Source organism: Urocampus carinirostris, chromosome 2 (assembly GCF_059441175.1).
Source record: "Urocampus carinirostris isolate Australia breed hairy pipefish chromosome 2, RoL_Ucar_1.0, whole genome shotgun sequence".
NCBI lineage: Eukaryota > Metazoa > Chordata > Actinopteri > Syngnathiformes > Syngnathidae > Urocampus > Urocampus carinirostris.
The window spans coordinates 46,495,002-46,522,473 of NC_142350.1; the positions used below are offsets into that span (position 1 = coordinate 46,495,002).

The window sequence follows — 27,472 nt, forward strand, 5'->3', positions numbered from 1 at the left end:
GAGGCATCCTCATCAGTTGCCCGAGCCACCTTAATTGGCTTCTCTCAATGCAGAGAGGTAGCAGTTCTACATCGAGTCCCTGCCGAAAGATCGGGTTTTTCACCCTATCTCTAAGGGAGAGTCCGGCCACCCTGTGGAGGAAACTCATTTCAGCCACTTGAATCTGGTATCTTGTTCTTTCGGTCAAGATCCATAGTTCTTGACCATGGGTGAGGGTAGAAACAAAGATCCACCGGTAAATCAAGAGTTTGGGTTCTTACCTACTGCAACGGACCGGTACAGGGTCCGCATGACGGCAGACGCAGCACCGATCCGGCTGTCGATCTTGGACGAGACCCCGAGATACTTAAACCTCCACTTGGGGCAGGATGTCATTCAACACCTAGAAATGCACGCCACCCTTTTATGGCTGAGAACCATGGTCTCGGACTTGGGGGTTTTCATCTTCATCTCGGGCGCTTCACACTCTGCTGCGAAACGCTCCAGTGAGCGCTGAAGATCGCGGCTTGAGGAAGCCAACAGCACCACATCATCTGCAAATAGCAGACATGCAATGCTGAGGCTTCCAAACCGAAATCCTTCCCCAGCAGAGCTGTGCCTAGAAGTTCTGTCCATAAAAGTTATGAACAGAATCGTTGACAAAGGGCAGCCTTGGCGGAGTCAAACTCCCACTGAAAACTGTCGGCAATGCAGACCAAACTCTAGTACTGACCATACACAGCCCGGATAAGACTGTCCAGAAGGCCATGCTCTCAAGCACCCCCCACGTGGTTCCCTGAGGGACACTGTTAAATGCCTTCTCCATTTCCACGAAACACATGAAGACCACATAGGCAAAGTCCCATGCACCATCGAGGACCCTGCAAAGTGTATAGTGCTGGTCCACTGTTCCACGGCTCAGACAAAAACCACGCTGCTTCTCCTGAATCCAAGATTCCAATTCTTGATGGACCCTCCTCTCCAGTACGCCCAAATGGACCTTACTAGGGAAGCTGAAACTTTCGATTTCCCTGTAGTTGGAACATTCTCCGGTCCCCCTTCTTAAAAAAAGGGGGACCATTACCCCAGTCTGCCAGTCCAGAGGTACGTATTTGAAATATTTGTATATGTCCCATTACATGTTGTTATACTTCTTATATATATATATATATATATATATATATATATATGCTAATAAGATTTTCGAGAAGGGTTGTTCAAACCTCACATTGTGTTTGCTGTTATAAAACGTCATATTGGAATATAATATTGTGAATGTGCTTAATTGCTGTTGAGATTGTCATGATTGTTTTCTGTTATTAGTGTCAATAAATTTGTTCAAACCAAAATATATATATATATATATATATATATATATATATATATATATACTGGACTGTCTCAGAAAATTAGAATATTGTGATAAAGTTCTTTATTTTCTGTAATGCAATTAAAAAAACAAAAATGTCATACATTCTGGATTCATTACACATCAACTGAACTATTTCAAGCCTTTTATTATTTTAATATTGCTGAATTTGGCTTACAGCTTAAGAAAACTCAAAAATCCTATCTCAAAATATTAAAATATCATGAAAAAGTATACAAGTAGGCTATTCAACTAATCACCTGAATCATCTAATTAACTCGAAACACCTTGCGAGGGTTTCCTGAGCCTTAAAAACACTCAGCTTGGTTCAGTAAACTAAATCACTGCTGATCTGACTGCTGTCCAGAGGACCATCATTGATACCCTCCATCAGGAGGGTAAGACACAAAAAGAAATTTCTCAAAGAGCAGGCTGTTCACAGAGTGCAGTTTCAAAGCATATCCACAAAAAGTCTGTTGGAAGGGAAAAATGTGGCCGGAAACGCTGCACAACCAAGAGAGATGACCGCAGCCTTAACAAAATTGTGAAGAAGAGCCGCTTCCAGAATTTGAGGGAGCTTCAAAGACAGTGGGCTGAAGCTGGAGTCCAGGTATCAAAAGCCACAGTTCACAGACGTGTCCGGGAAATGGGCTACAATAGCCGTATTCCCATGGTCAAGCCACTTCTGAACTCAAGACAACGGAAGAAGCGTCTGACTTGGGCTATGGAGAAGAAGCACTGGACAGTTGCATAGGTGTCCAAAGTCCTCTTTTCAGACGAAAGCAAGTTTTGCATTTCATTTGGAAGTCAAGGCGCCAAAGTCTGGAGAAAGGCTGGAGAGGAGCAAAATCCAAGTTGCTTGAAATCCAGTGTGAAGTTCCCACAGTCAGCAATGGTTTGGGGAGCCATGTCAGCTGCTGGTGTTGGTCCACTGTGTTTCATCAAGTCCAGAGTAAATGCAACTGTGTACCAAGAGATTTTAGAGCACTACATGCTTCCATCTGCTGAAAAGCTCTATGGAGATGAGGATTTCATTTTCCAGCATGATCTGGCACCTGCCCACAGTGCCAAAACCACCAGTAACTGGTGCACTGACCATGGCATCACTGTCCTTGATTGGCCTGCTAATTCCCCTGACCTGAACCCCATCGAGAATTTGTGGGGTATAGTTAAGAAGAAGATGAAAGACACCAGACCTACAAATGCAAATGAGCTGAAGGCCGCTATCGAAGCATCCTGGGCATCAATAACACCTCAGCAATGCCACAGGCTGATTGCCTCCATGCCACGCCGGATTGATGCAGTAATCTGGCAAAAGGATTCCCAACCAAGTACTGAGTGCATCAATGGACATTTTCAAATGTTTGATTTAGTTTTGCTGTTATAAAATTATTTTTTTTACTTGGTCTGAGGAAGTATTCTAATATTTTGAGATAGGATTTTTGAGTTTTTTTCAGCTGTAAGCCAAAATCAGAAATATTCAAATAATAAAAGGCTTGAAATAGTTCAGTTGATGTGTAATGAATCCAGAATGTATGACATTTTTGTTTTTTTAATTGCATTACAGAAAATAAAGAACTTTATCACAATATTCTAATTTTCTGAGACAGTCCAGTATATATTATGTCTTGCACTTCTCTCTGTGTTGTCTTGAGGGCTGGATTCAATCTGTTGACGGACCCGATCCGGCCCGCCGGCGGGATGTTTGACAAAGTTTAACAAACTTGATGGTCGACTACTCACTACCCATAATGCAACGCAGCTAGTAAGCGCATCTTGTTATATTTAAAATAAAGACACCAAATTGGAGCAATCATACGGCTAATTTCCCAGAGTGTTATACAGGAAAAAAAAGATAAAATAAATGCAAACACAAAAAACTTTGACCAACTTTGCGAGTTGTGAGTAACCGCGAAAACCATTGGCGGATTTGAGCTCCACCCTAGCAAATCAGCGCCCAGCTTCTTGAGACGAAGCACTGACTCAACTTGTTGTCCTATTTCCTCCTCTAGCTTCGACGTCGAAACGAAAAAAAATAAACTCAGGTGAGCCATTCGACATTTAATCATATTAAGTTTTTGCTCTTCTCGACGTGCAAATTTGGTCGAGGAGGGGACGCCGAACAGTAGCTTAATATGCCACAACCGCCATTACACCACCGAAGAAGGCTATCTCGCCCGCCCTCTGTCTTAAGGATTCTCTTCTTCTCCTCCTTAATTCTTCTTCTTCTGTTTCTTCTTCTCGTCTATCTTGGTAGTAGACAATCGACAAGGAAGCAAAAAATGCCCGAGTTTGATTTGACAGGTGTCATTCTGGTTGCTGTATGGAGACGCCTTAACATGTCGAAAATGGAGGCCATTTCGTCAACTGCCAAGCCGTTAGCTTCCACTCCTGGCCAGTCCAGCTTTTAGCTAGCGGTTAGCGTCACAGCACAAAAGACCATGATGCTGTTACATTAGCCGCCTAGCTGCTAGCCGGCGTCGAATAAAATTGTTCTGAATAAAGTTGAAATTTCCATGTTCTATCAAATATTTGCCTTTGATATTGAAAGCACGAATTGTATGGCGTAAACGGACAACGCAAAGAAGGCTAGACCCTTACGCTTTCATGTTATCACTACAAAATGAAAAGATGGTGAAAGCTCGGGTGCCATGTGGACACATAATACCGATTAATCGGACTCTCAAGTGGTTCCTAAACGAGGTGGACAACATGAATTTATTGCACGTACAAATATTTTTATTTCCTCAAAGATAAATGTAACACTGAAGTACATAACGTGACGCCTCCCACAAACCATCAACATGTCATATCACTCTTATGAGTGACGTCACAAGGATTGTTGGTCACAATGATTGTCCTAATTCTTAGCACATAAAGCTTCAACAGCGCCAATTTCTATATTGCCACCTATTTTCCTACAACGAAATTGTGAATATGCTGTTAAGATTGTCGAGAAGGATTGTTCAAATCTCACATTGTTTGATGTTATTGGTGTCAATTAATTTGTTCAAACTGGACGGATCTATTGACATTATCAAAGATGTTACATAACGAAATTGTGAATATGCTTGATTGCTGTTAAGATTGTCGAGAAGGGTTATAAAAACTTCACATTGTTTGTTTGCTGTTATTAGTGTCAATAAATTTGTACAAACCAAAAAATTCGTATAAAAAACGGAAAAGACTGAATCTGCCAGCTTTATGAAGTTGTTATTGTAAATACAACGTAACTCAGTTTAAACTGTGATGTAACAAAGAGGTCGGGCATCATTTAGGTCTTAAACCTCGGCACATAACGTTTAATAACTGCCAAATTCACAAAAGTGTTAACTTTTCTTAACTGATTTTTAAATATGTGGTGCCTTCCATGAGAATTTCCTCAGTATTTCACAAGTCAATTCCAGAGTGACTAAATAAGGACAGTTGGGCATAATTTATGTCTTAAACATTGGTACATAAAGTTTCAAAACCGCCGAGATATAACGTCTGCTTTTTTTTCTCTATCAATATAAAAGCAAAAATGGAAACGGTTGATAAATCTGCTAGCTTTGTGAAGTTGTCATTGTCTACTCGTCATTACTACATTAATTAAATAGAATAGAATATACCTTTATTGTCATTGTTACAAAATAGGTTGAGCATATTGTGACAACGAAATTGGACGTGGCACTCCAGGTTCACATTTAACAGTGAGGATAAAAAAAAACTAAGAAGATAAAGGAACAAAGAAGATAAGGTTATAATTTACACAATAGAATAGAATATACCTTTATTGTCATTGTTACAAAATGGGTTAACATATTGTGACAATGAAATTGGGCATGACACTCCAGTTTCACACATTCACTGTGATGTAAAAAGCCAAGAAGATAAAGGAACAGAGAAGATAAGGTTATAAAACAAGGGAGATAAGGCTACAGTTATAATTTACATGATATTTACACAAGAAATGTAGGATGTTACATACAGTTGGTATCGTAAGGGTTGTGCAATTTTGCATTTGGTGAAAAAGTCATCATAGTGCAAAAAAAATAGTCAACATAGTGCAGAAAAAAATGGTCAACATTGTGCAAGGTGAGCAGTAAACATAGTGCAGTCAACATGTGCAAGAACATAGACGTGAGTAACATTTTACATTCGTGTGAGGTAGTGTTTTTGCAAGAGTTTCAGTTTTTTGTGCGGTGTCTGTTTAGGGTGGTAATGGCTCTGGGGAAGAAACTGTCTCTGAGTCTGTTTGTTTTTGCTTTGTGTGACCTGTAGCTCTTGCCGGGAGGCAGCAGGTTGAAGATTATAAAGGAACAAAGAAGATGAAGGTCATAATTTACATAATATTTACACAAGAAATCTGGGCATGTAGGAAGTTTACATACAGTTTTGGGATCGTATTAGTGCAATGTGCGGTCGTGCAAAAATAGGCAACATTGTGCAAAGTGAGCATAGGCATGAGTACAATGTTACATCTGTATGAGGTAATGTGTTTGCAAGAGTTTCAGTTTTTGGTGTGATGTGTGTTAAAGGTGGTAATGGCTCTGGGGAAGAAACTATCTCTGAGTCTGTTTGTTTTTGTTTTGTCAAGTGTAAAACTGTGAAGTTAAAAGGAGGTTGGGTATAGTTTATGGCATAAACCTCAGCACATAGAGCTTCAAAGTCATCAAACGCTTAAAAAAAATCTCTATTTTCCATATCAGAACAAATATAAAAGACTGAAATTTGAATATACGCTGGCTTTGAGCAATTGTCATTAAATTACTTAGAATGACGTTTCTCGAAAGGTGGGGCATATTTCATGTCTTAAACCTCAGCACATAAAGATATCAAACCTCCCAAGTTATAAAAAAAATCTCTTTTTCAGAAAAAAAGACTGAAATTTAGATTCAGATTCAGATTCAGATCTACTTTATTGTCATTCTAGTACACGTGTATACAGAACGAAATGTCGATACGTCTGACCCGCACAGTTTCCTCGAATGTACAGATATAAGTAAAAGTTGTATTGTATTATGGCTACGTATAGTATTTTACCATAGTGCCGATTGTGCAAGAGGAGTAGCTAACCAGATGTGCAAAATGGGCATTCAGGTTAACAAGTCAGGTAAACAGTAACATTAACACTGTAACAATAACGCTGTAAGTACAATAGTGCAGAGAGCAAATGTGCAAGGAGTGGCAAGCTATAAAGAACTGCCAGTAGTGCAAAAAGTCAGATTAGCAGCCGTTAAGATTTAGGTTAACTATATGTTAGATTGACCATTTAACAGTCTAATGGCCAGGGGGACTAGACTACTGCGGAACCTGGTGGTCCTGCACCGCACACTGCAGTACCTCTTCCCAGAGGCTAGCAGAGTGAACAGTCCATGATGGGGGTGAGAGGGGTCCCCGATAATGTTCTTAGCATAGGATAGGCAGCGCTTCTGGCCAATGTCCTGAATGGAGGGAAGTGTAGTCCCGATTATTTTCTCTGCTGTCCTCGTTACCCTCCTCACACTACCCCAGTCGGTAGCGCTGCAGCAGGTAGATAATGCTAGTGTTATGCTTTATTTCATCTGACGCCATGATGAACAATTCCTCAACATATTGTCGAAGACGGCTGAGCAAAGCTGAGGCCCTAATACAGAGAAAAATAAACGTCCTGAAACAAAGTTAATACAATAATAATAATAATAATAATAATTTCCTTTGTATTGTCATTCTTTGTAACAATGTACACAGAACGAAATGTCGATACACCTGACCCGTTGTAGCGAGTCGGTGCAGCCGCAGCCAGAGGGCGCCGCCATTATACCAATGTCTTAATGCTTGACAATAATGATCATCTTTCCTCACAAATAATCTGTCATTTTCTTTTGAAAATGTTGTCATTTTTAGGTATTCTATTTCTTCACTGGCCATATATATTTTTTTTAATTTTACACTACAAAAAGTCTAGTTTAAATTAAAAAAAAATAGTAAAAGAAAAAAAAATTCAGTTAAAATGTACAGGGAGTCCCAACATAGTATAGGCACGCCTTAGATAATTACTAGTCAATAAACTTTTTTTCTCTAGTCCACCTTTTTTTTTTTTTTTTTTTTTTAAAGCCCAAATTTAATCCTAGTACCTGGCATTGTGACTCCAAAAATCCAATCTGGAATATCAAAGTAGTTTACTGGCTATTTATTGTCAAAGTGTGTCTACATTATTTTAGGAGACCCTGAATTTAAATGTGAAACAATGACATTACAGAAATAAAAGGATCTGCCTATTTAAAAGAATAGAGTGGTGGTATGAAGGGGTTTTACTGTATACAGGACTGTCTCAGAAAATTAGAATATTGTGATAAAGTTCTTTATTTTCTGTAATGCAATTAAAAAAACAAAAATGTCATACATTCTGGATTCATTACACATCAACTGAACTATTTCAAGCCTTTTATTATTTTAATATTGCTGAATTTGGCTTACAGCTTAAGAAAACTCAAAAATCCCATCTCAAAATATTAGAATATCATGAAAAAGTATACAAGTAGGCTATTCAACTAATCACCTGAATCATCTAATTAACTCGAAACACCTTGCGAGGGTTTCCTGAGCCTTTAAAACACTCAGCTTGGTTCAGTAAACTAAATCACAAGTATGGGGAAGACTGCTGATCTGACTGCTGTCCAGAGGACCATCATTGATACCCTCCATCAGGAGGGTAAGACACAAAAAGAAATTTCTCAAAGAGCAGGCTGTTCACAGAGTGCAGTTTCAAAGCATATCCACAAAAAGTCTGTTGGAAGGGAAAAATGTGGCCGGAAACGCTGCACAACCAAGAGAGATGACCGCAGCCTTAACAAAATTGTGAAGAAGAGCCACTTCCAGAATTTGGGGGAGCTTCAAAGACAGTGGGCTGAAGCTGGAGTCCAGGTATCAAAAGCCACAGTTCACAGACGTGTCCGGGAAATGGGCTACAATAGCCGTATTCCCATGGTCAAGCCACTTCTGAACTCAAGACAACGGAAGAAGCGTCTGACTTGGGCTATGGAGAAGAAGCACTGGACAGTTGCAGAGTGGTCCAAAGTCCTCTTTTCAGATGAAAGCAAGTTTTGCATTTCATTTGGAAGTCAAGGCGCCAGAGTCTGGATAAAGGCTGGAGAGGAGCAAAGTCCAAGTTGCTTGAAATCCAGTGTGAAGTTCCCACAGTCAGCAATGGTTTGGGGAGCCATGTCAGCTGCTGGTGTTGGTCCACTGTGTTTCATCAAGTCCAGAGTAAATGCAACTGTGTACCAAGAGATTTTAGAGCACTACATGCTTCCATCTGCTGAAAAGCTCTATGGAGATGAGGATTTCATTTTCCAGCATGATCTGTCACCTGCCCACAGTGCCAAAACCACCAGTAACTGGTGCACTGACCATGGCATCACTGTCCTTGATTGGCCTGCTAATTCCCCTGACCAGAACCCCATCGAGAATTTGTGGGGTATAGTTAAGAAGAAGATGAAAGACACCAGACCTACAAATGCAAATGAGCTGAAGGCCTCTATCGAAGCATCCTGGGCATCAATAACACCTCAACAATGCCACAGGCTGATTGCCTCCATGCCACGCCGGATTGATGCAGTAATCCGTGCAAAAGGATTCCCAACCAAGTACTGAGTGCATCAATGGACATTTTCAAATGTTTGATTTAGTTTTGCTGTTATAAAATTATTTTTTTTACTTGGTCTGAGGAAGTATTCCAATATTTTGAGATAGGATTTTTGAGTTTTTTTCAGCTGTAAGCCAAAATCAGCAATATTCAAATAATAAAAGGCTTGAAATAGTTCAGTTGATGTGTAATGAATCCAGAATGTATGACATTTTTGTTTTTTTAATTGCATTACAGAAAATAAAGAACTTTATCACAATATTGTAATTTTCTGAGACAGTCCTGTACATACATACACAAGCACGTTCACACTCTTGATCTGCACATTTACTTAACTCACAGTTGTCACACTTAATGCTTAAAATAGCAGAAAATCCTGGAGTCCCGTGTCTAATCACATTGTAAACTATGTACACTATATTGTTAATAAACTACAATGAAGACTTTTCATAAAAATAGCAATAACTCTTTAAAGCAACCTAAAATCCGTATTTAATTTGCACTGGCTGAATGTGCAAAATGCAAGCAAAACTAAAGAGCTGTTTCGAATACAATGTAAATAATAAAGTCAATGTGCAGAATGATAAAGTATGAATTGAGCTGCAATATTCTGTTGCACAGAGCAAACCGACTCAGTCACAGGGAAGTATTTTGGAGTCTGGAATCCAACCCCAACCTTTGAACTGTGAGTCGTGAATTTGAGGCTGTCTCAAATGACAGTTTGAAAACGACAGAGTGGTCATATTCTTGTTTTGCTTCAAGCAATTCTCTGTAAACGATACTATCGATATTGAAATAGCTGTAAGCAAGAAGTCCTATTTCCATGTTTAATAAGAGGAGTAGTGCCTTGTTTTACAGTTTGTTTATTGCTTTCACAAATGTATCTACTGTCTTTAGCTTCTTTAGCAGGTTGTTAACACAAATTTATTCGAGGTGCTCGCAGATCTCACCGGTTTAGCGGAGCTATGTTGTTTATACTGACACAAAGCACTCTTGGAATTCTGCAGAGGAATGCAAATCCTGCAAAGCCAAGCCCAGTAGGGCTATCGGTGCTAGCCCATTATTTTATGAAAATGGAAGCACAGATTCAAGCCAAAGGCAGCTACTGAATGACTAATAAAATTTAAACAGGTTGAAAACGAGTGACCTTGAATGTATCTCGTTGTAACCAATATTCACAAAGTTATCAAATTGATAAAGACAATTGTAATTCTAGGGAAGCATCACACAAGGAGTTTTTTGAACTTCAAGAACATGTAGTTGCTTTCATATATAGTGATACCTTTGTACTTAGTCATAAAACAAGGATCATAGACAGTTTCTTCTCAAGGAACATCACCACCCTAAACCAGCCCACAAGACTGAAAAGCATATTAAATTGATTTGTAAAGCAAGTTTATGTGTAAAAAATATATATATTTTGTTTCTCGACTTACTTTGGTCATTTGTTTCTGCTAATGCCATTGCACTATTTTTTTCATTCCACTTTTGTTCTTGTGCACTTACTAGGGCACTCTCTTGTAACTATTCGCCCATTTGTCCTAAAATTCTTTTATCTTAATTTTCTCTTTTAAGTCTTTTATTACATGCTCATTCTGGAATGCCACATCTAATCTTGTTGTAAACGGTTACAGTAAGTGCTTCTCTATTCTATTCCACTTAATAGTACAGTCTTGGCATTAAATTGACACCATAAAGCAACTCTTGATCCCATGTTTAGAAACCACTAGTAAAAATTAATTTGCTCCCGTCTGCAATGTATTTGTTTTTTGTAATGCATTTATTTTATTCCCACTATGATATTTATTTTGTTATCAATGACAGAGTGAGGTGTATGTAGAGCAGGCAGACCAGGCATAGTGTGTGAAGGTGGGTTGCATGCAGCTGTTTGCAGATGACACTACTGGATGACTGTAGCAGGACTGAGTACTTTGGTAGTTGAGTTTGATAGGGTGTAAGAGAAGAAAGGGGAATGCAGACAATAGTAAGTTAATAGGCTTTCGAGAGGTGCTGAAGTACCTGGATTAGAGATATTATTGAATGGTTTGAATTTGCTGGAGGTAGATGGTTTTAAGTATTTGGGTTTGTATGTGGCAGCAGGTGTTGTTTTGGAGTAGGGTGTAAAGAAAAGTGTGGGTGAAGGATGCAAGGCAATGGGTGTGCTTTACGGATTGTTCAAATGTAGAGATCTGTGAATGGATGCAGAGCGAGGATCGTATGAAAGTTTGGTGGTACTAACTGTGTTGTATGACTCAGAGGCATGGGGTTTGATAGTAAATGAGCGTAATAGGTTAAATGTCTTTCAAATTAGATGTTTTTTTGAGCATATGTGGAGTGACGACTGGATAGGTTAAGAAATGAGGAAGCAAGGAGAACTGGCGTGTTTAAGATCTTGATGAGAGAAAAAATGTTCTGCGATGGTTTGGACATAATGGAAAGGAATGGAATGGATGAAGGCCATTTGACTAAGACTGTATGTAAGTGCAGAGGTGGTGGAAAACCGACTGAGAGGAAGGCCTAAATATGGTTAGACGGACGTGGTGAAACGTGCTCTGGATGTGATGTCGATTCATTTAATAGATGCAAGGAATGGATGAGAATGGCGAAGGATAGTTCAGAATGACTGCTATTGATGCATATGATGCGGAGGGGGTAAACCATTGTATGCTGTCGGGCTTCTCTGCTGATGAAGGGTTGCATGGCACAGCAACTCACCCTATGTGCTATGGGCTTAATGCTCAGTGTCGGGTCGGGAATTGCAACATGGAATGGATGTTTGGTGAATGTGAGTGCGTTCTTGCCCACCTCCCACTGGGGGGGATATGGCTTGATTATGTAGGTAGATAGATCGATCAATGACAATAAAGACGGTTCTAATTCAAATCCGGGATATGTGTTCAAGTACCAAAACCTTTTTCCCATACGAAGTATGGGTATTTTTTTTTTTCAACCGTGCCTACGCTTTCCAAAGTGCCCAAATTATAAAAGTAACATGTACCTAGAAAACGATAATTTTTAAATGTGTGGATAAGAAAGATTAAACCATGAAGATAAGCATAAAACACAATTTAAAGCATTTACTGTACCATTTGAGCAGGAGTTTGATTGCATAACCTCATAGAATTTGGCAATCATTCCTCAAACTCAATGGTTTTATATATATATATATATATATATATATATAATCGGCAAGAATGAAACAAAACACTACATCACAATATATTCTCAACCCATATTGTCAGGCTGACTAGCTCTCAAAATGATGCAACCTTACCAGGCCAGAGTATCCAAAATTGCTGCCTCTGTCAGTCGAACGGGCATCTGTGTTTGGGGGGGTTGTCTGAGTTCTAATTTTTCGACCGAATACCAAAGCAAAAATGACTGAAGCAAAAATGACTGAAATTATTTGGGCGAATAACGATTTGTTTAAAGCTTTCCAGTACTGCAGTACCAATAGTCCAATCTTTCGTAATGCTGATCATTTTGTTATCCACCGCAGTGGGCCATGGAGACTCAGTCGGTGTACATGTGCTTCCCCTGCTACAAAGAGTTCAACACCCTGGAAGAGGTCCTCAAACACCAGTTAACATGCACCGCCGAGGAGGACCAAACAGACGCCTCCCGCGTCATGCCGGTTGTTGTTCCTGTGCTTCAGGGGCAGGTAAGAAAGATTTGTCCAACAAGATATTAAAAAATCAGTCACTCTATAGCCTGGAAATTGAATTTTGTACAAGACAAAATATAGTACAAGTACAGTACATTCCAGGATATAAAATTAATCAGTTCCAAGGTCAGGATCCAACCAGGTACAATGTACCTGTATATTTTCTAGCTTCTCATGCAATTTTCTACTTTCTACACTCTAATCCTTTGCATATGATGTATAAATAGCATTTTCCCTCCATTTATTTTCTGCGCCACTTAACCTCTACTAGGGTTGCAGGGGTGCTGGAGCTCATCCCAGCTAACTTTAGGCAGTGGGCTTGGCACCCTGAACTGGTTCAGAATTCGCATTTTAATTTGTTTAAATAATTCTAAAGGTTAGACTGATTCCGCGATTATGACTCCCCCCTTCTGGATGGAAACGTTTACATGTACGCTCAATGCAAACAATCCCTTTATCCAATGATAGCATTTAGAGCTGTTATGGTGCGGAACGTGACTGAATAAACGAACAAAACGACGACTAATGCAGTGGGCCTGCGCTGTTATGTCACAGATTAAGTGGCTTAACAGCTCAATCTAGAAGGTTGACTGCGGTTGCCATAATTATCACGCTACAAGACAACAGCAATTAAACCGTTCCTAAGGCATTATATTAGATCCCTAGGATATGGCGACCCTGCCTTAGGACGTTTTCACTATAGAGTGTGGATGTTTTTTTGACCGCTCTTTGCAGCATTTTCCGCATTATATGTTATCTGCAAGAAATGGATAATTAAAACTTTGCGGTGTTTGTGTGTGTGTGAAGTTGCGTATCTGAGGAGCCTGTGTGCTATTGGTCGATATCATATGAAATGCTGGTCTGCTATTGATTTGCGTCACGGGATTATGAAAATGCTAATATACTTTTGGCTGAACTACCTCCCACAACACATCTGTCCCCTTATTCAGTCCCAAATTTTATAAAGACTTTTTGAGTCTGTGGTACCAAACTGTATTTTTTTGTTTTGCACTTATCCGCTATGCATCCCAAGGCTTGCAGTAAAACCATGATGCACTTGAAAACGAAGCTAGCAATTATAAATAAATCAAAATCAGGAACAAGAATGGCTACCAATCATTGATCAGGAATAAAGCAAATACATTTTATGTGGTGGCAATACAAGGTTCTAAAATAAAAGTGATTCTCAAGAGATGGGAAGAGGAAACACAAATCGTGGGCGGCGGGATCAAGACCAAGGAGGCAATTTAAGCAAAGGAATTTTCTAAGGTTATGACAATGCTCGCAAGTGAAAGTTTAAAAATTCGGTTTCATTTTTATTCTGCAGTCATCGTCTTCTACCAGCCACTACTACACCAAACTAGCTCAAGTCACATAATATAATATTTAATCATAATAATTTTTTAATTTTTTAATATGATATTTTGTTATTTCAATATTACTATTTGGGCTAATGAGTGTTTCAGAATTGTTAGCTATGCATTATAATGGATTTCTATCTCCTGCCCTATGAGACTTTCACCTTACAATCCCCACCCGGGTTCATGTATCCCGTAACTGTTTGAATTTAGGCTCAAATCACACTTATATTCTTTAGCTTATGAATAAACAATGTTTGTGTATTGCAACATCCATTACAGCCTGGTCTTCCTGAAAGGTGGATTACCTCATGTGCTGTGACTTCTTCAGGGTTACTCATGCTAAGGTTTTGAGTTTTTCCTTGCCCTCATGTAGGTTTTAGATCAGGGGATGGTGTAATAATAGTCTGTAGTTTTAAATAGTCTGTGGTCTGTGCAGCGCTTTGAGACGTCTTGTGATTAAGGGCTAAACAGATAAACATGACTTGACGTCCATTGTACTCACCTTCTGTGTTAGCAATTAGCACACTTCTGTGTGCCATAACAACAACACTCAAAATGAAGGAAGAGGAAGCGCGATTCAGACCTGGAGAGTTAATTTACCGAAGTGATTCAGATAGCGCTCGTGTGTGAAGAGAACATCTCTGGCGTCGGTCGGCTCTGCGACCTCATTACCGTCCGAGGCAGACGCTTCCTAGGCCCCGCCACATCGATTGTCATCTCGCCGATAGCGAACCTTTTCCAGACTCGAGATCAAGCAGCACTTGCGAGGTCAGAGCCAGAAATACTGCACTCCAGACTTGGGGTTTTTATCTGATGGATTAGATGTGTCTATGTGGTTGATATTTCAGGTTTGTTTTGACTGATATCTTGATGTTTCATTAGCGCTCTTAGGTCAAAGATTTAATTTATCACCTCCTTAGATGAAATTTTTTTTTTACCTCTGAGTTTCAGCTTTTTGTGACAATTCAATCACATTAAAGGCGTAGTTTATATATCATATATACATTTTTAAAAATGCCCTTGGTGTTTTATTTGCTGAACATAACCTCTTTAGCAGGGATGCACTGAATTTCCCGCACTGAAAACCTTTTGGTCGAAAATGACACACTTTTGTCATCAAGAGAAAAGCCACAGAAAACATGATGTTGTGACAAATTTGTGCACTACGTAGCTGCAGATTTTTCATTTTACACATAAGTTAATGTGTCTCTTGGCTTCCACGTTTTTTTGTTAGACACTAGCCGGACATTGTCCAATGTTTACATGCTAATACTAGAGATCTAACTTTCTACAGTTGAGAAAATCAAATTTGTGAACATGGACAGCAATTCCTTGGTACATGAACATAATTTGATCAGAATCCATATCAGTCCATCAAAATGTTCTCAATCGTTTGTTATTACTGTTTTCCTTTTTCCCTCCCCTTTAACCCTCTTGGGACCCATTGTTATCGGCATTCAAACAGAATAAATCACACTAAGTTCTCAACTTGTGTGTTAGGACAAACTATTTTGAAATGAGGATCACGACAAGGCAAGAGTAGCCAAGATAGCTGATCACCTAGTACAACTGTGCTTAACTTCCAATTTTTTGTTTAAATACAACAACAAAAATTACTCAAATCTTTGGGTTGAAAACTGATTTGTTTTAATACCAAGTCATTTTAGTATATAGCTATCATTATTCTATTAAAAGGAATTTAGACTATAATATATGACACAAACTCAACCGGGTTCTCGAAAAGACTCAGTAATACTGCGAATTTTCAAAATTAAAAGCAGCACAATCTTGCACTGTGAGAAAAGCAGTAAACGTCCTGCTGAGCTAATCAATTTGGAGTGCAAAAGAAGCACACAGTGTGGCCTACAAATCGTGGCAAACATGCTGTGTGTTTACTGCTCACCTGCAGGTAATAGCTATACTACCATGGCTTTGTTTTTTTTTTATCCTTAATCAGTGGAGATACTGGCAAATGTCAGTGTTTCTCTCACAGATTTTAAAATGTTATAAAAATGTGCAGAAAAAAAAAGACAGTTTTTGAATTTTACGACCCTAGTGGTTAAGGCATCCAACCAACCAAGCAGGCCTCAGAAACTGAAATTTTGAGGTCACTTAATTTGAGTCCCTGTCTTGGTCCAATCTTCTCATCTGGTTCCAACTTTGCCACGACCCCAAAACAGGCCAGGAACCATCAACAGTTGAGAAAGCTGTTCAAAGTTGCGTCCTCATTGGTGCCCCAATGACCAATGCATATAAGTAAACCTTGAACCGTGACATTGTTCCATTGCCCGTTTTAAGGGCATGTCAGATTTTGTGGTCTTCTGTTAAATTGTTGTTTGAGTTTCTTTCATTGGAACTTTGCAAGGACTTCTTGCAAACCGTTTTCTCTTTCCTCTATTGTGTCTACACCACTATAACCCCGGGGCACAGCTTACAGTAAGTAACGATGTACATGGCATCTCGCCACGGCATTCACCCCACCATAAAACATCTACCACAAATTATTTTGCGTGTTCAAAAACACAGAAAATTAAAACTTTGCGGTGTTCTTGCATATGACTGAATTTTGTCCCTAAGATGCCTGTCTGATATTAGTCGACGTCATATAAGATGCTTGTCAGTTATTGGTTTGCGTCACAGCATCATGAAGATGCTATTTACTCAAATCCCTCCTGCAATGCTCCATTTCTCTTGCTTCGTTCAGTTCAGTGTCTTGTGTAACTAACTTTTACTTGTTAAGCTATGGGTCTCAAGACTTGAAGTGATGCTAAATGGAGAAGCAAGAATATGATAACCATGGAAGGTTTGAGATGAGAAAGAAATACAAAGAAGAGACTCTCATCCCTACCCTCACTGAAGAACATGGCTACAACTAATCAACGCTCAGCACAATTATAAAGAATAAGGTGGTGATTGAAGCAATCGAGTCTTCTAAGAGCATGACACTTCTGTTCTGTTTAAAATCCATTTTAATTTTAATCTATCGTCTCCTCTCCCAAGGCGTTTTTTTGAGGTCACTTAATTTGAGTCCCTGTCTTGGTCCAATCTTCTCATCTGGTTCCAACTTTGCCACGACCCCAAAACAGGCCAGGAACCATCAACAGTTGAGAAAGCTGTTCAAAGTTGCGTCCTCATTGGTGCCCCAATGACCAATGCATATAAGTAAACCTTGAACCGTGACATTGTTCCATTGCCGTTGGGTCATTTTTCACATAAATCGAATGTTTACATTGAAGTGCGAAAAAATGCAAAAAAATAGAAAGCCCCAAAAAAATAGAGATATGTTCTTTGAAATGGCTGTGACTATATATTCATAGTAAATAAATATGGGTTTTAATTTTTCACATTGCTAACGTCACAGTTATGCAAAAAATGGCAGCGACTATATACAAATACGGTTTATATATTTAAATATTTATATAATTGGTCTGGAAAACGAGGAAATTAAGGGTTAGAAAAATGTTATGGCACATACGTAGTTTTTAGCTACACCAACTGGATTTATAATACATTTGGAATTCTAAAGTTTGGTTTAAGCCTGGAAGTTCCGATGCCTAGAAAAGGTGTGGAATTTATATCAATTTTTCCTGTGTTCGTCTTTAGGATACAGTAACCCAGGAGATGATCCCGCAAATTCAACTGCAACTGGAGCAGCTGGCAGCACAGCCTACCGAGGGGGCGATGCCAGAGGGTAACATTGTGGCCCAAGAGGCTGAGCTGAGCGAAGACCAGCTTCTGGACCAGCCCCGAATTCTCTACCAGTGTGGGTACTGCGAGGAGCTCTTCAAGAGCCTGGACCAATGGCAGCATCACCGCAAAGAATGCGTTTGTCTAAAGGCCGTCATCGTGGGCGAGGGGGAAGCCGATCCGGAGTCTGTCTCTCAGCCTCAGGACATCGAGCAAGAAGGTAACGTGGGTGAGAATATGACAGAGTTAGAAGATTATCCTGGGGTCGAGCCTGAAGAGCCAAAAGCAGACAATGGTTCCTCAGAAGAACAGTCCAAGCAGGCGGCACCCGAGGTGGTCACGTTGTCGGCTGCATCGGACGAGTCCTCGCCCCGCCGAAGAGGCGTGCTCAAGAAGCCCAAGCCGGACCCCGTCCTGCTATGCGTAGACTGCGGATCCTGTTTCGGCCTGGTGTCGGAACTGGTGGCCCACCGCAAAACGCACGGCTTCGAGGAGGCCCTGCACCACTGCACCGTGTGTGGTGAGAGCTTCCTCAACACCACTCTCTTCCTCTACCACCGCAAGCAGCACCGGCAGAAAGGCGAAGGGAGCACCACGTTGGCCAGCACCCTGTTGGAGAAATCGCTCCAAGAGAGCCCCGCGGCCGAAGAGCAGGAGCCAGACGGCACACCAGGCGCTTCTTCCTCGAAGGGTGCCGAGCTTTTCTTGTGCCTTCAATGCGGCGCCAGCTGCAACACGGCCGCCACACTGGCAGCTCATCGCAAGGCCATGCATGACTTGCACAATCCGCTCCACGTCTGCTCCTACTGCAGCGAGACCTTCATGAACACCACGCAATTCCTGTACCATCGCCGGCAGCACCGCGTCTTAGAGTGCGGACCCATCGACGACGCCGAGACCGGCGATGAGATGGCAGCCTCGGCTGAGGAGGCGCAGGGGCCCAAGCGCCCCCTCCCCACAGCCGGCGAGTCTGAAGCGCCGGCTCCCAAGAGGAGCAGAGCCGTCTTCAGGATTGTCAGCAAAGGTAAGGTCAATCTAAAAACACTTTATCCTAATTAAGTTAACCTTGACCAGTAGGCTGCCTGAATAATTGTGATGCAACTTTCCTGGGATGTTAAGCACAAAACAACCCAATTTTGGGGAGGAGTTACTTTGAAAATAAGGAATATTTTTTGTGGGTTCTCTTTTTCCTATCTTTATATCACCCTACCTTTCTTGTTTTATCTTTTTCTCTTTCACCGTATAGTCCTTCCCATCTCTCTACCCACCTTCCTTCCTTTCTTTTTGTCTTTTTCTCCTGACGTCTCCTTTTTTTCCCTTTCTCTCTCCCTTTCTTCCTTTCTTTCTTTTCTTTCTCTTGTTCTCTCTTTCTCTCTCTCTCCCTTTCCCCCATTTTGTCTCTTTGAATATGTTGCCTCAATTATTCAGATTTATTTCAGTCAAATTAAGTAATTTAGTCTTGTTTCAATTTTGTTTGTACTTATTAGAATTTTTGAGTTAAAAAAAAACCCTTTTTGGGCTGTTTGTTAACCAAAGCAGCTGATTCATCTACTCTCGACCCAATAGGGCTATTTTTGACCCAACTGTAATCTCATAACTATCAAGACTCTTTAGCAATTGCAGCAATAATAAGTGCAATACAATGCTCAAATTTGTTTTTTAAATTTACTTGTGTGTCGTACCCTGCAAAAACAGACAGAAGTTTAAAAAGGGCAATTCTTCTTTTTCAGCAAACAAGGATTTGAGTGTTAAAGAGGAAGCGGAGGGCGGAGCTTCAGGCACCACGGACACGGCCAACCTGCCGCCACCTGCCAAACTGCTCCAGGACTGGTCTCGCACCGCCCTGCCCCATGTGTGCCCTTACTGCGGCAAAACCTTCACCAGGCGGGTCTTTCTGCGTACGCACGTCTATAGCCATACAGGGGAGAAGCTATTCACCTGCAAGGTGAGCGTCCAATTGAGTTACTGCTGTACGGGTCTGCGGAGACGCAACAGTGACTCCTTGTTGTCATCGCGTAGGTGTGTTCCAAGTCCTTCACCAACTCACAAAGCCTTCTGCGTCACACTATGAGCCACAGCGGAAACAGGCCCTACTGCTGTGAGGTGTGCGGCAAAGACTTCACCCAGGCCGCCACCCTTAAGAGGCACATGCTAATTCACACCTCGGATCAGCCTCGCCGCAAGCGCGGACGCAAACCGGTAGGTCCGCTGGTGCACAGTGCAAAATCGGACAGGTTCTTAAAGCCCTAGTGTGTTTATAACAGTGCTGTAAAAAAACTCCGTTGATTCAAATAATAAGAAAAAAACACATTAGACAATCGTTTTTTAAAGATTCGTCGGTTTGAAAAATTAGTAATGATATAAAACTCGATGCTTACATATTTGGACGAGTGACGAGTTTGCAAAGGTAGCTTGTTCAGGTGGTGCTTTTAGAATTTAACGACAACTTGGCGTATACAGCTGTACCCTGCATAAGTTGGTCCCCTTCTGCCATTCTGGCATCTTCCACATTTTTTCCCTCTGTTTCCAACTCTAGCCACTCATGTTAGCCACTTTGCTGCAGGGTATGGCTTGCTGCTATTATTGTTAGCTGCTGTTAGCATGTTTTGTCGTTTAGTGTTTCTTGATTTTCAGCAGTTTCTCCCACTTGCTGTCATAGTAAGCAACTTCCTTTAACATCCCTGCAAACTATGACCCTTAGTGAATACAGTACAAAAATACTGTATTTTCTTCACAAAGCACACAAATTTCTGAACTGAACAAAGCGCGAGAAAGGCATTATGGGCAGTAATTCGAGCCGATTGCACATTCGCATTGATGTCATGACGCAAACTATTAGCTGAGGAGCATTTTCTATAACATCAAACAAAAGCAGAAGGGTATCTTTGAACCGTCATTAAGTTTGTATTTTGTAAGGTTTTGGACACGCAAAATAATTTGTTGTTGATGTCTTAAAGTTGAGAGATTGCCGGACCAACATCTAATTGCACATTGTAAAGTGAAAACATCCTAAGGCTGTATCCCTGGCGTCCACTGTACCTAATCGTTGTAATGCGTAAAGTCTTCTTTAGAATAGTTGATTTTAAAAATATTCTATAGAGACGGCACATTCTGTTCTGACCTGGCAGTATGTGGCCCAGCTCTGCCCTGTGCCTTTTGTAAGCCTTGTAATGCAACATTTTTTTCCTAGTCACCATGGGACCTTATAGGTGCTTGTCACACTTGAATGGTGAATTGCATTGAAGGCTGAATAAAGAGTAGAGCACACGTTTTTTTCCTAGAACTTGCTGACGAACCCCTTTTTTTCTCACTATGTCCTTGGCTGCAGTTGTGTGCTTCAGATTTGGACGGAGATGGTCTCTTCTCATGCCCTCTATGTCCTTCACACTTTAACACAGAAGAACAGCTCAATCATCACAAGTAAGACATTTTGGTATTTTTCTAGGTATGTACAATAATTGTTACTTTGTACCAATTACCAATACAATCCTGATTCTGGAAAGCTGTCACCAACGTACTTGTTTTTTCCCCAGAAAAATGCATGCAAATTTTAATAATTTTATGTGTGTTTTTATTTTTGTTGACAGTTACAATGCAATGAATATCACACAAACAACATGTTTACGAAACTAAGCCACTGAATTGTAGTTATCTCTGTAGTGTTAGCGTGTAAACATTAGCCAAGGTCAGGCTATCTGCCATCAAAATAATGAAAGCAGAGGGACACTAAGTTTCGAGGAAATGTCTTGTTTGTAAAAGCTTGCCAGAGCAACCTGTTTTGACCATTTCTTTTGTTAAATAGTTAGCCGCGCCATGCAAAGACTTCCCCGAGTGAAAGCCAGCTTTACAAAGATCGCTTCACTTTAGACTTGACGTCATCACATTATTCTTTCTGCAGCCTGTTTTCGGTTTATTTTTTCTTTAAGTTGAAATAAAATGACGTGTCGGCCGTGAGACTTTTCCTTGCTGAACATTTGGTGCATCCCTACTTTATATCATTCAAATGGTGTTAAAGTTGTCGTTAATCCTAAACAAATCAATTAGGTATCGGGGTTACATTTGCTGTTTCTTGCAGATAGATGTAGATCTAAGGTTAACCTTTACTGGAAACCTGTGTCACTCTTTGACCAAAGGAAAAAAAATCCCATTTTTTATTTTGTTTATGTCCAATTGTGAATATGTGGGCGTTCTTTACTCTAGTATGGACCTGAAGATCTGCCAGGAGTTGAAGTGCGCTTTTCCCTCAAGAAGCGGATAAAGAGAAACACTTTCGTTCACCACCGTTATTTTAACTCCTGCCAATCAAACATTCCCCAAAGAAAAATTAAAATTTAGTACAGAAGTCAAGTCAAGTCATTTTTATTTGTATAGCCCTTAATCACAAAGAGTCTCAAAGGGCTTCACAGGTTATTACACAGACTATTTTTTTAGACTATTATTACACATCCCCTGATCTGGAACCAACAGAAGGAGATAAACATATGATAATGCATTCCAAATCCCCTCTACTCCAGATAAAAACATTAAAAGAACAAAAAAATATAGGGTAATTCACCTTATAGGTGAAAGGTCACCGGTTTGAGACAGGGTGGAAACATATGTTGGCATTGGGAGGAGGAATGGGCACCACCAAGCTGTACCTGACCAAGACACACAACAGGAAATGGTGCCGCTACTACCCTAGTGGTTAAGGGATCCATATGCAATATAAGTGTACATGATTACAATATGAATCGATTTAAACGGAAAATGAAATGTTATTTTCCTTTGGTGCAACATTGAGCTGGTTGAGTGGAGTAATGCATGGATACAGTGTGGAGGAGACAGCAGAATAAAAATGAAGCAGATTTCAAAACTTTTACTAGTGAAGGTAGCCATGCCCTTAAGGAAATTTCTTTGCTCTAATTGCCGCTTTACTTTTAATAATAGCCCCGATTCTTGATTGGTTACAACCTTGCAACTTTGTCAGGGTAATGATTTAGTACCTTCTTGGTATTTCTGAAAGTTTTGTAGTCAAAGTTATCATGTCTTTGCTTCTCCCTTTAGCATCAGTTACCTTGGGACATGTATCGAATAAACACAGTGCAAAAAGAATCGCTGACTCGCAAGTCCTTACGAAGCACACGAGATTCTGAACTAGATGACGAGAAAGGCATTGTGGGAGGTAGTTCAGAAAATAACATCGCAGCATTTTCATAATGTTGTGATGCAAACCAATTGCAGACCAGCATTTCGTAGGATGTTGACCAATAGCAGACAGGCATCTTAGGGACATAACCTGTTCTATGCTTTTTCTTTGCTAAGTATGAATTTGATACCTTTTTGGACACAGGAAATGGTAAATGGTCTGCATTTATATTGCACTTTTCAAGTGACTTAAGACCACCCAAAGCACTTAACAATGTGCTTCACACTTACCCAGTCTCACACACACACACACACACACTCACACACTGATAGCAGCATTAGCCATGCAACTTATAAGTTGTGGTTGATAGTATCGTGATCGTATAGGGAGGAAAGTTCTTCACAAAAGCCCCAAACATTCTCCTCCACAAAGTAAATGTCGTAAGGCGGGGTTGCCATATCCCAGTGATCTAACAAATTAAAAATACAACATTTCTGATGTTGCCCCTTGTTCTTTTTGCAGACTTCTCCACACAAGCACCCCGTTCCCCTGCCCGGATTGCGGAGAGGCCTTCAGCCGCAGGAAGGACTTGGACTTGCATTCACTTACCCATCAAGGTCAGAGAGACACACGGCAAGCATTCATGTTTGGTAGTGTCAGCGGGAACGATGCACTTTGAGTGGGAGAAGCTCGATAGAACCCGCTTGCTCGCACTATATTCCTTGACGATTCTATTCTTGTAAAAGAAAAAAATCAGTTACACCATAATAGAAGCTAATCAATTATGATGTTTATATTAGTTTGACTCCCGGCAAATTGCTATTGACTCGACGATTAATGCACACCTGCATGGCCAGCATGTCTCGTGTATTCCCAAACAATGTACACATCATTGTTGCGCCGATGCATGAGGTGGACCATTTGCCATTGATCCATGTCTCAAGCCAAATGGAACAGGAAAGGTGGAGGTACATGAATCGGGCCAGCTTCCTGACGCTTCATCTAAATCACAGGGTGGGGGCGCGGGCGGGGGCGGGGGCTCATTAGTCAAGCTCCACAAGACTGTAGGGGGGGTCATACGTCCGACCTTCCTCAGCAAGGCATGATTGAAGACATCGATCCATTGATTAGACCGGGGCCATAGTGCCAAATCGTCCTTAATAAAGATTTAATTGGTCGGTTCCTAAGGGGAAGGCAGGGTCGGGTGGGCTTCACGTCCCTACTCTGTAAAGTTGCAGATGGTGAGCAGATTGCGGGCTACCCGCATGACAACCCCCTTTGAAGTGCTGAAAACCTTGAATGTCAGTATTTTTTCTATCTTGTTAGATGCAATTTTTATCCAAATATACCAAGGACAGAAGCTGATTCATTAAGTATTGGCATCACAAACCTCCCTCGATTTTCACAGTTTAATATGTATACAGTGAGTCCTTGCTATAAACATGTTCACGTTTTACTGTCTCGCTACTTCATTGATGTGCATAGTGCATTGTGTTCTGCATTCTGATTGTCTCAACAGTCTATCCTCTTCTTCTCTGACTGTGCTAGAATACATGTACATGTACATATACTTAAAACGGCTTGCCCAATTTACGTGACGTACATACAAATTGTCTTGCCGTTTTAAATTTTAATAATACCCATTATGTCGACAAAACGTATTTTATTGTAATACAGTAGGTCTCTTCTTTAGATTTTGCTTGTCACAGGTTGTTTTTGAAAGGTAACCACAGTTAAAAATAAGGGTTCACTTCATGCATAAAATTACTAATAGTTAAAGATACAATTTAACCCTATGACTCGTTACACAATTGATCTTAATCTTTACAATTTTGATAAATATCCATCCATCCATCCATCATCTCCACCGCTTATCCTCAATAGGGTCGCGGGGGTGCTGGAGCCCATCCCAGCTATCTTCGGGCGGTGGGCAGGGGACACCCTGAGCTGGTTCCCAGCCAGCCGCAGGGCACACAGAGACCGACAATTTGCTTGCTCGTTCTCACTTAGGGACAATTTGGACCGGCCAATTAACCTGACATGCATGTTTTTGGAATATGGGAGGAAACCGGAGTGCCCGGAGGAAACCCACGCAAGCACGGGGAGAACATTCAAACTCCACACAGGAAGTTCGATCTCATGACCTCAGAACTGTGCTGCACCGCCGTGCTGCCCTTTGATAATCATACCTAAGAATATTAATACATCAGAATTCAAATATTGGATGTTATGGGCTAAAGATGTAATTGTAGGTGTGAAATGATTGTTTTTCCTTTTTTATGAGTAGGGTTTTGTTTTTGTTTTTGCAAGAAAAACTTAAAAGGGGTTGTCACGTAAAAGCTTCTGCGTCAGCCTACCCCCTTCGGGCACATGATTAATGGATACACGATTGTAAAAAATATAATTATCATTATTACTTTTGTAAAAAACACAAATAAGCAAACAATACATTTACTTGCCCTCATCCTGGATATTTTAATGCCACAAATCACTGTGGACTTGTAGTACCGGCGAATGATAGTCGCTAATAAAGCTTCATTAGTTTTATTGCTTGTTTTCTCTGGGAAATTTTCTTTTACCACGGCGGAACTACCACAGTTCTATCCATCAATATACAGCGGTAGTCAATGCTTCTGGCATTCATGTACGAGCACAACTTGTAAATCGTCAGCATTGGAGAACACTCAAGGAGCAAACAAGCACGATGTTTTGTTGCTTTTGTTGAGTGACATGAATTAAATCATCCCTTAACTTGGGTAAATGCCGAAGCAACATCTATATTTAGTGGTAACCCTCCCCATCAGATTGTTCATGTAAGCGATTTATTCGGATTGCTTCCAATCAGCGTCCATAAAACAAGGCAGTTTTCCGATTGTTTTGAGGTTATTATTATTATTATTATTACTTTTGAACTGTGGATTGGTGAGGGATTTTTGTAGTTGTATTGTATAAGTCAATGCAAACACGTACGCACACCGCCTTACTTTTCTTAATTTGTAGACTTGTGCTTAAGGGAGAAAAGTTTCTAGAATTTTCACGGCAAGATATAAAATTGGCTTCATGACGGGACTTGTGTATAAATTCCGGTTTTAGAGTCGCCTTGGGAAGTACTGTATTTTTACTCATGAGCTGTAACACAAAAAAATAATTTAATATTCAGTTGTAAAATATACTGCCCAGTGATTTTTATTCCGTCTGGTCTACCTTTTTTAGAGTTTTTTTGGGGAGGGGGGGGCTAGGAGCCGGAAACTTCTTTCATTTAAAAGCCAACGAAGTGTTTAAGTGTCAATGAGCCGACACGACCTTTTCCCCACCGGGGAATCTGATGATACACTCATCGTTTATTAATGCTTCCAAATTGAAATTTGCACGCTTCCTGAAACTTAAACTCAAGATGATAACTGCGGTACCGTTAAGATGAAGTCAAATATCTCAGTGAAGTGAAGCAGAACCTCATTGCTATCCTTTAGATCCGACCCAGTTAGTGTTTTACAAATGGACAGTAACAAACAGCGCTTGTGAGTGCGAGCGCCCGCCCATTGATTTTTTTCAGCATTTGTCCTCATTAGAGTCACTGACTTTGGAGTGCCTACCTCACAATATGCACAGAATACACTTGAAAATCACGTTTGCACCTATGCATGATTAATTGTCGTCTAAAATGCAACATGAAAGGAAATCAATATGCATTCTGGTGGTATAAAATGTATGTGAATCATTTGGAATTTCTCACATTTCTGCATAAAGTCACCTGCAAATGTGATCTGATTTTTGTCAAAATCACACAGATAAGAAAACGGTGTTTACTTTGACGAAAACCAACCAAAAATATCACATCTCATCTCATTAGCTGCACCGCTTATCCTCAGTAGGGTCGCGGGGGTGCTGGAGCCCATCCCAGCAATCATCGGGCAGTGGGCAGGGGAAACCCTGAACTGGTTTCCAGCCAATCGCAGGGCACAGGGACAGACAACTCGCTCGCTCATTCACACCTAGGGACAATTTGGACCTGCCATTCCACCTGAAATGCATGTCTTTGGAATGTGGGAGGAAACCGGAGTGCCCGGAGAAAACCTATGCAAGCACGGGGAGAACATACAAATCCGGTAGCTGGATTTGAGCCCACACAGGAGGTTCCCAAGACCTTAGAACTTTGCCGCACACGCGCTAACCACTGCGCCGCCGTGCTGCCCCAAATATATAGCCTATCTCATCAGCTGCACCGCTTATCCTCAGTAGGGTCGCGAGGATGCTGGAGCCCATCCCAGCAATCATCGGGCAGTGGGCAGGGGACACCCTGGACTGGTTGCCAGCCAATCGCAGGGCACAAGGGGACAGACAACTCACTCGCTCAGTCACACCTAGGGACAATTTGGAACGGCCAATTCACCTGAAATGCATGTTTTTGGAATGTGGGAGGAAACCGGAGTGCCCGGAGGAAACCCACGCAAGCACGGGGAGAACATACAAACTCCGCACAGTAAGGCCGGGAGCTGGATTTGAACCCACTCAGGAGGCTCCCACGACCTCAGAACTGCACTGCCGTGCTGCCCCCCAAATATATATAGGTCTCAATATTTTAATGAGGATATAGTGCAAACAATGACAGAATGGGAGAAATAGGTAGCAGAACCCTCTGCCTAAGGAGACTCAAAGAGCCATCAAAACCAATTTT

At 40.9% G+C, this 27,472-nt stretch overlaps 1 protein-coding gene across 3 annotated transcripts in view; it reads left to right on the plus strand.

The window, feature by feature from the left end:
• Window positions 1-3,323: 3,323 nt before the first annotated feature.
• Window positions 3,324-27,472, plus strand: part of znf574 (zinc finger protein 574) — a 36,615-nt gene continuing 12,466 nt past the window's right edge. Inside the window, exons 1-7 of one of the 3 annotated variants that reach the window (XM_088326773.1) lie at window positions 3,324-3,393; window positions 12,457-12,618; window positions 17,586-18,693; window positions 19,400-19,614; window positions 19,689-19,868; window positions 20,998-21,089; window positions 23,320-23,414. In XM_088326773.1, the coding sequence (XP_088182899.1) occupies window positions 12,463-12,618; window positions 17,586-18,693; window positions 19,400-19,614; window positions 19,689-19,868; window positions 20,998-21,089; window positions 23,320-23,414 (1,846 nt within the window). In that variant the 5' untranslated portion in view covers window positions 3,324-3,393; window positions 12,457-12,462. Of the gene's footprint in view, window positions 3,394-10,538; window positions 10,591-10,885; window positions 10,942-12,456; window positions 12,619-17,585; window positions 18,694-19,399; window positions 19,615-19,688; window positions 19,869-20,997; window positions 21,090-23,319; window positions 23,415-27,472 lie in introns of those variants that run through there. The other 2 variants (XM_088326774.1, XM_088326772.1) reach the window with 2 other exon arrangements.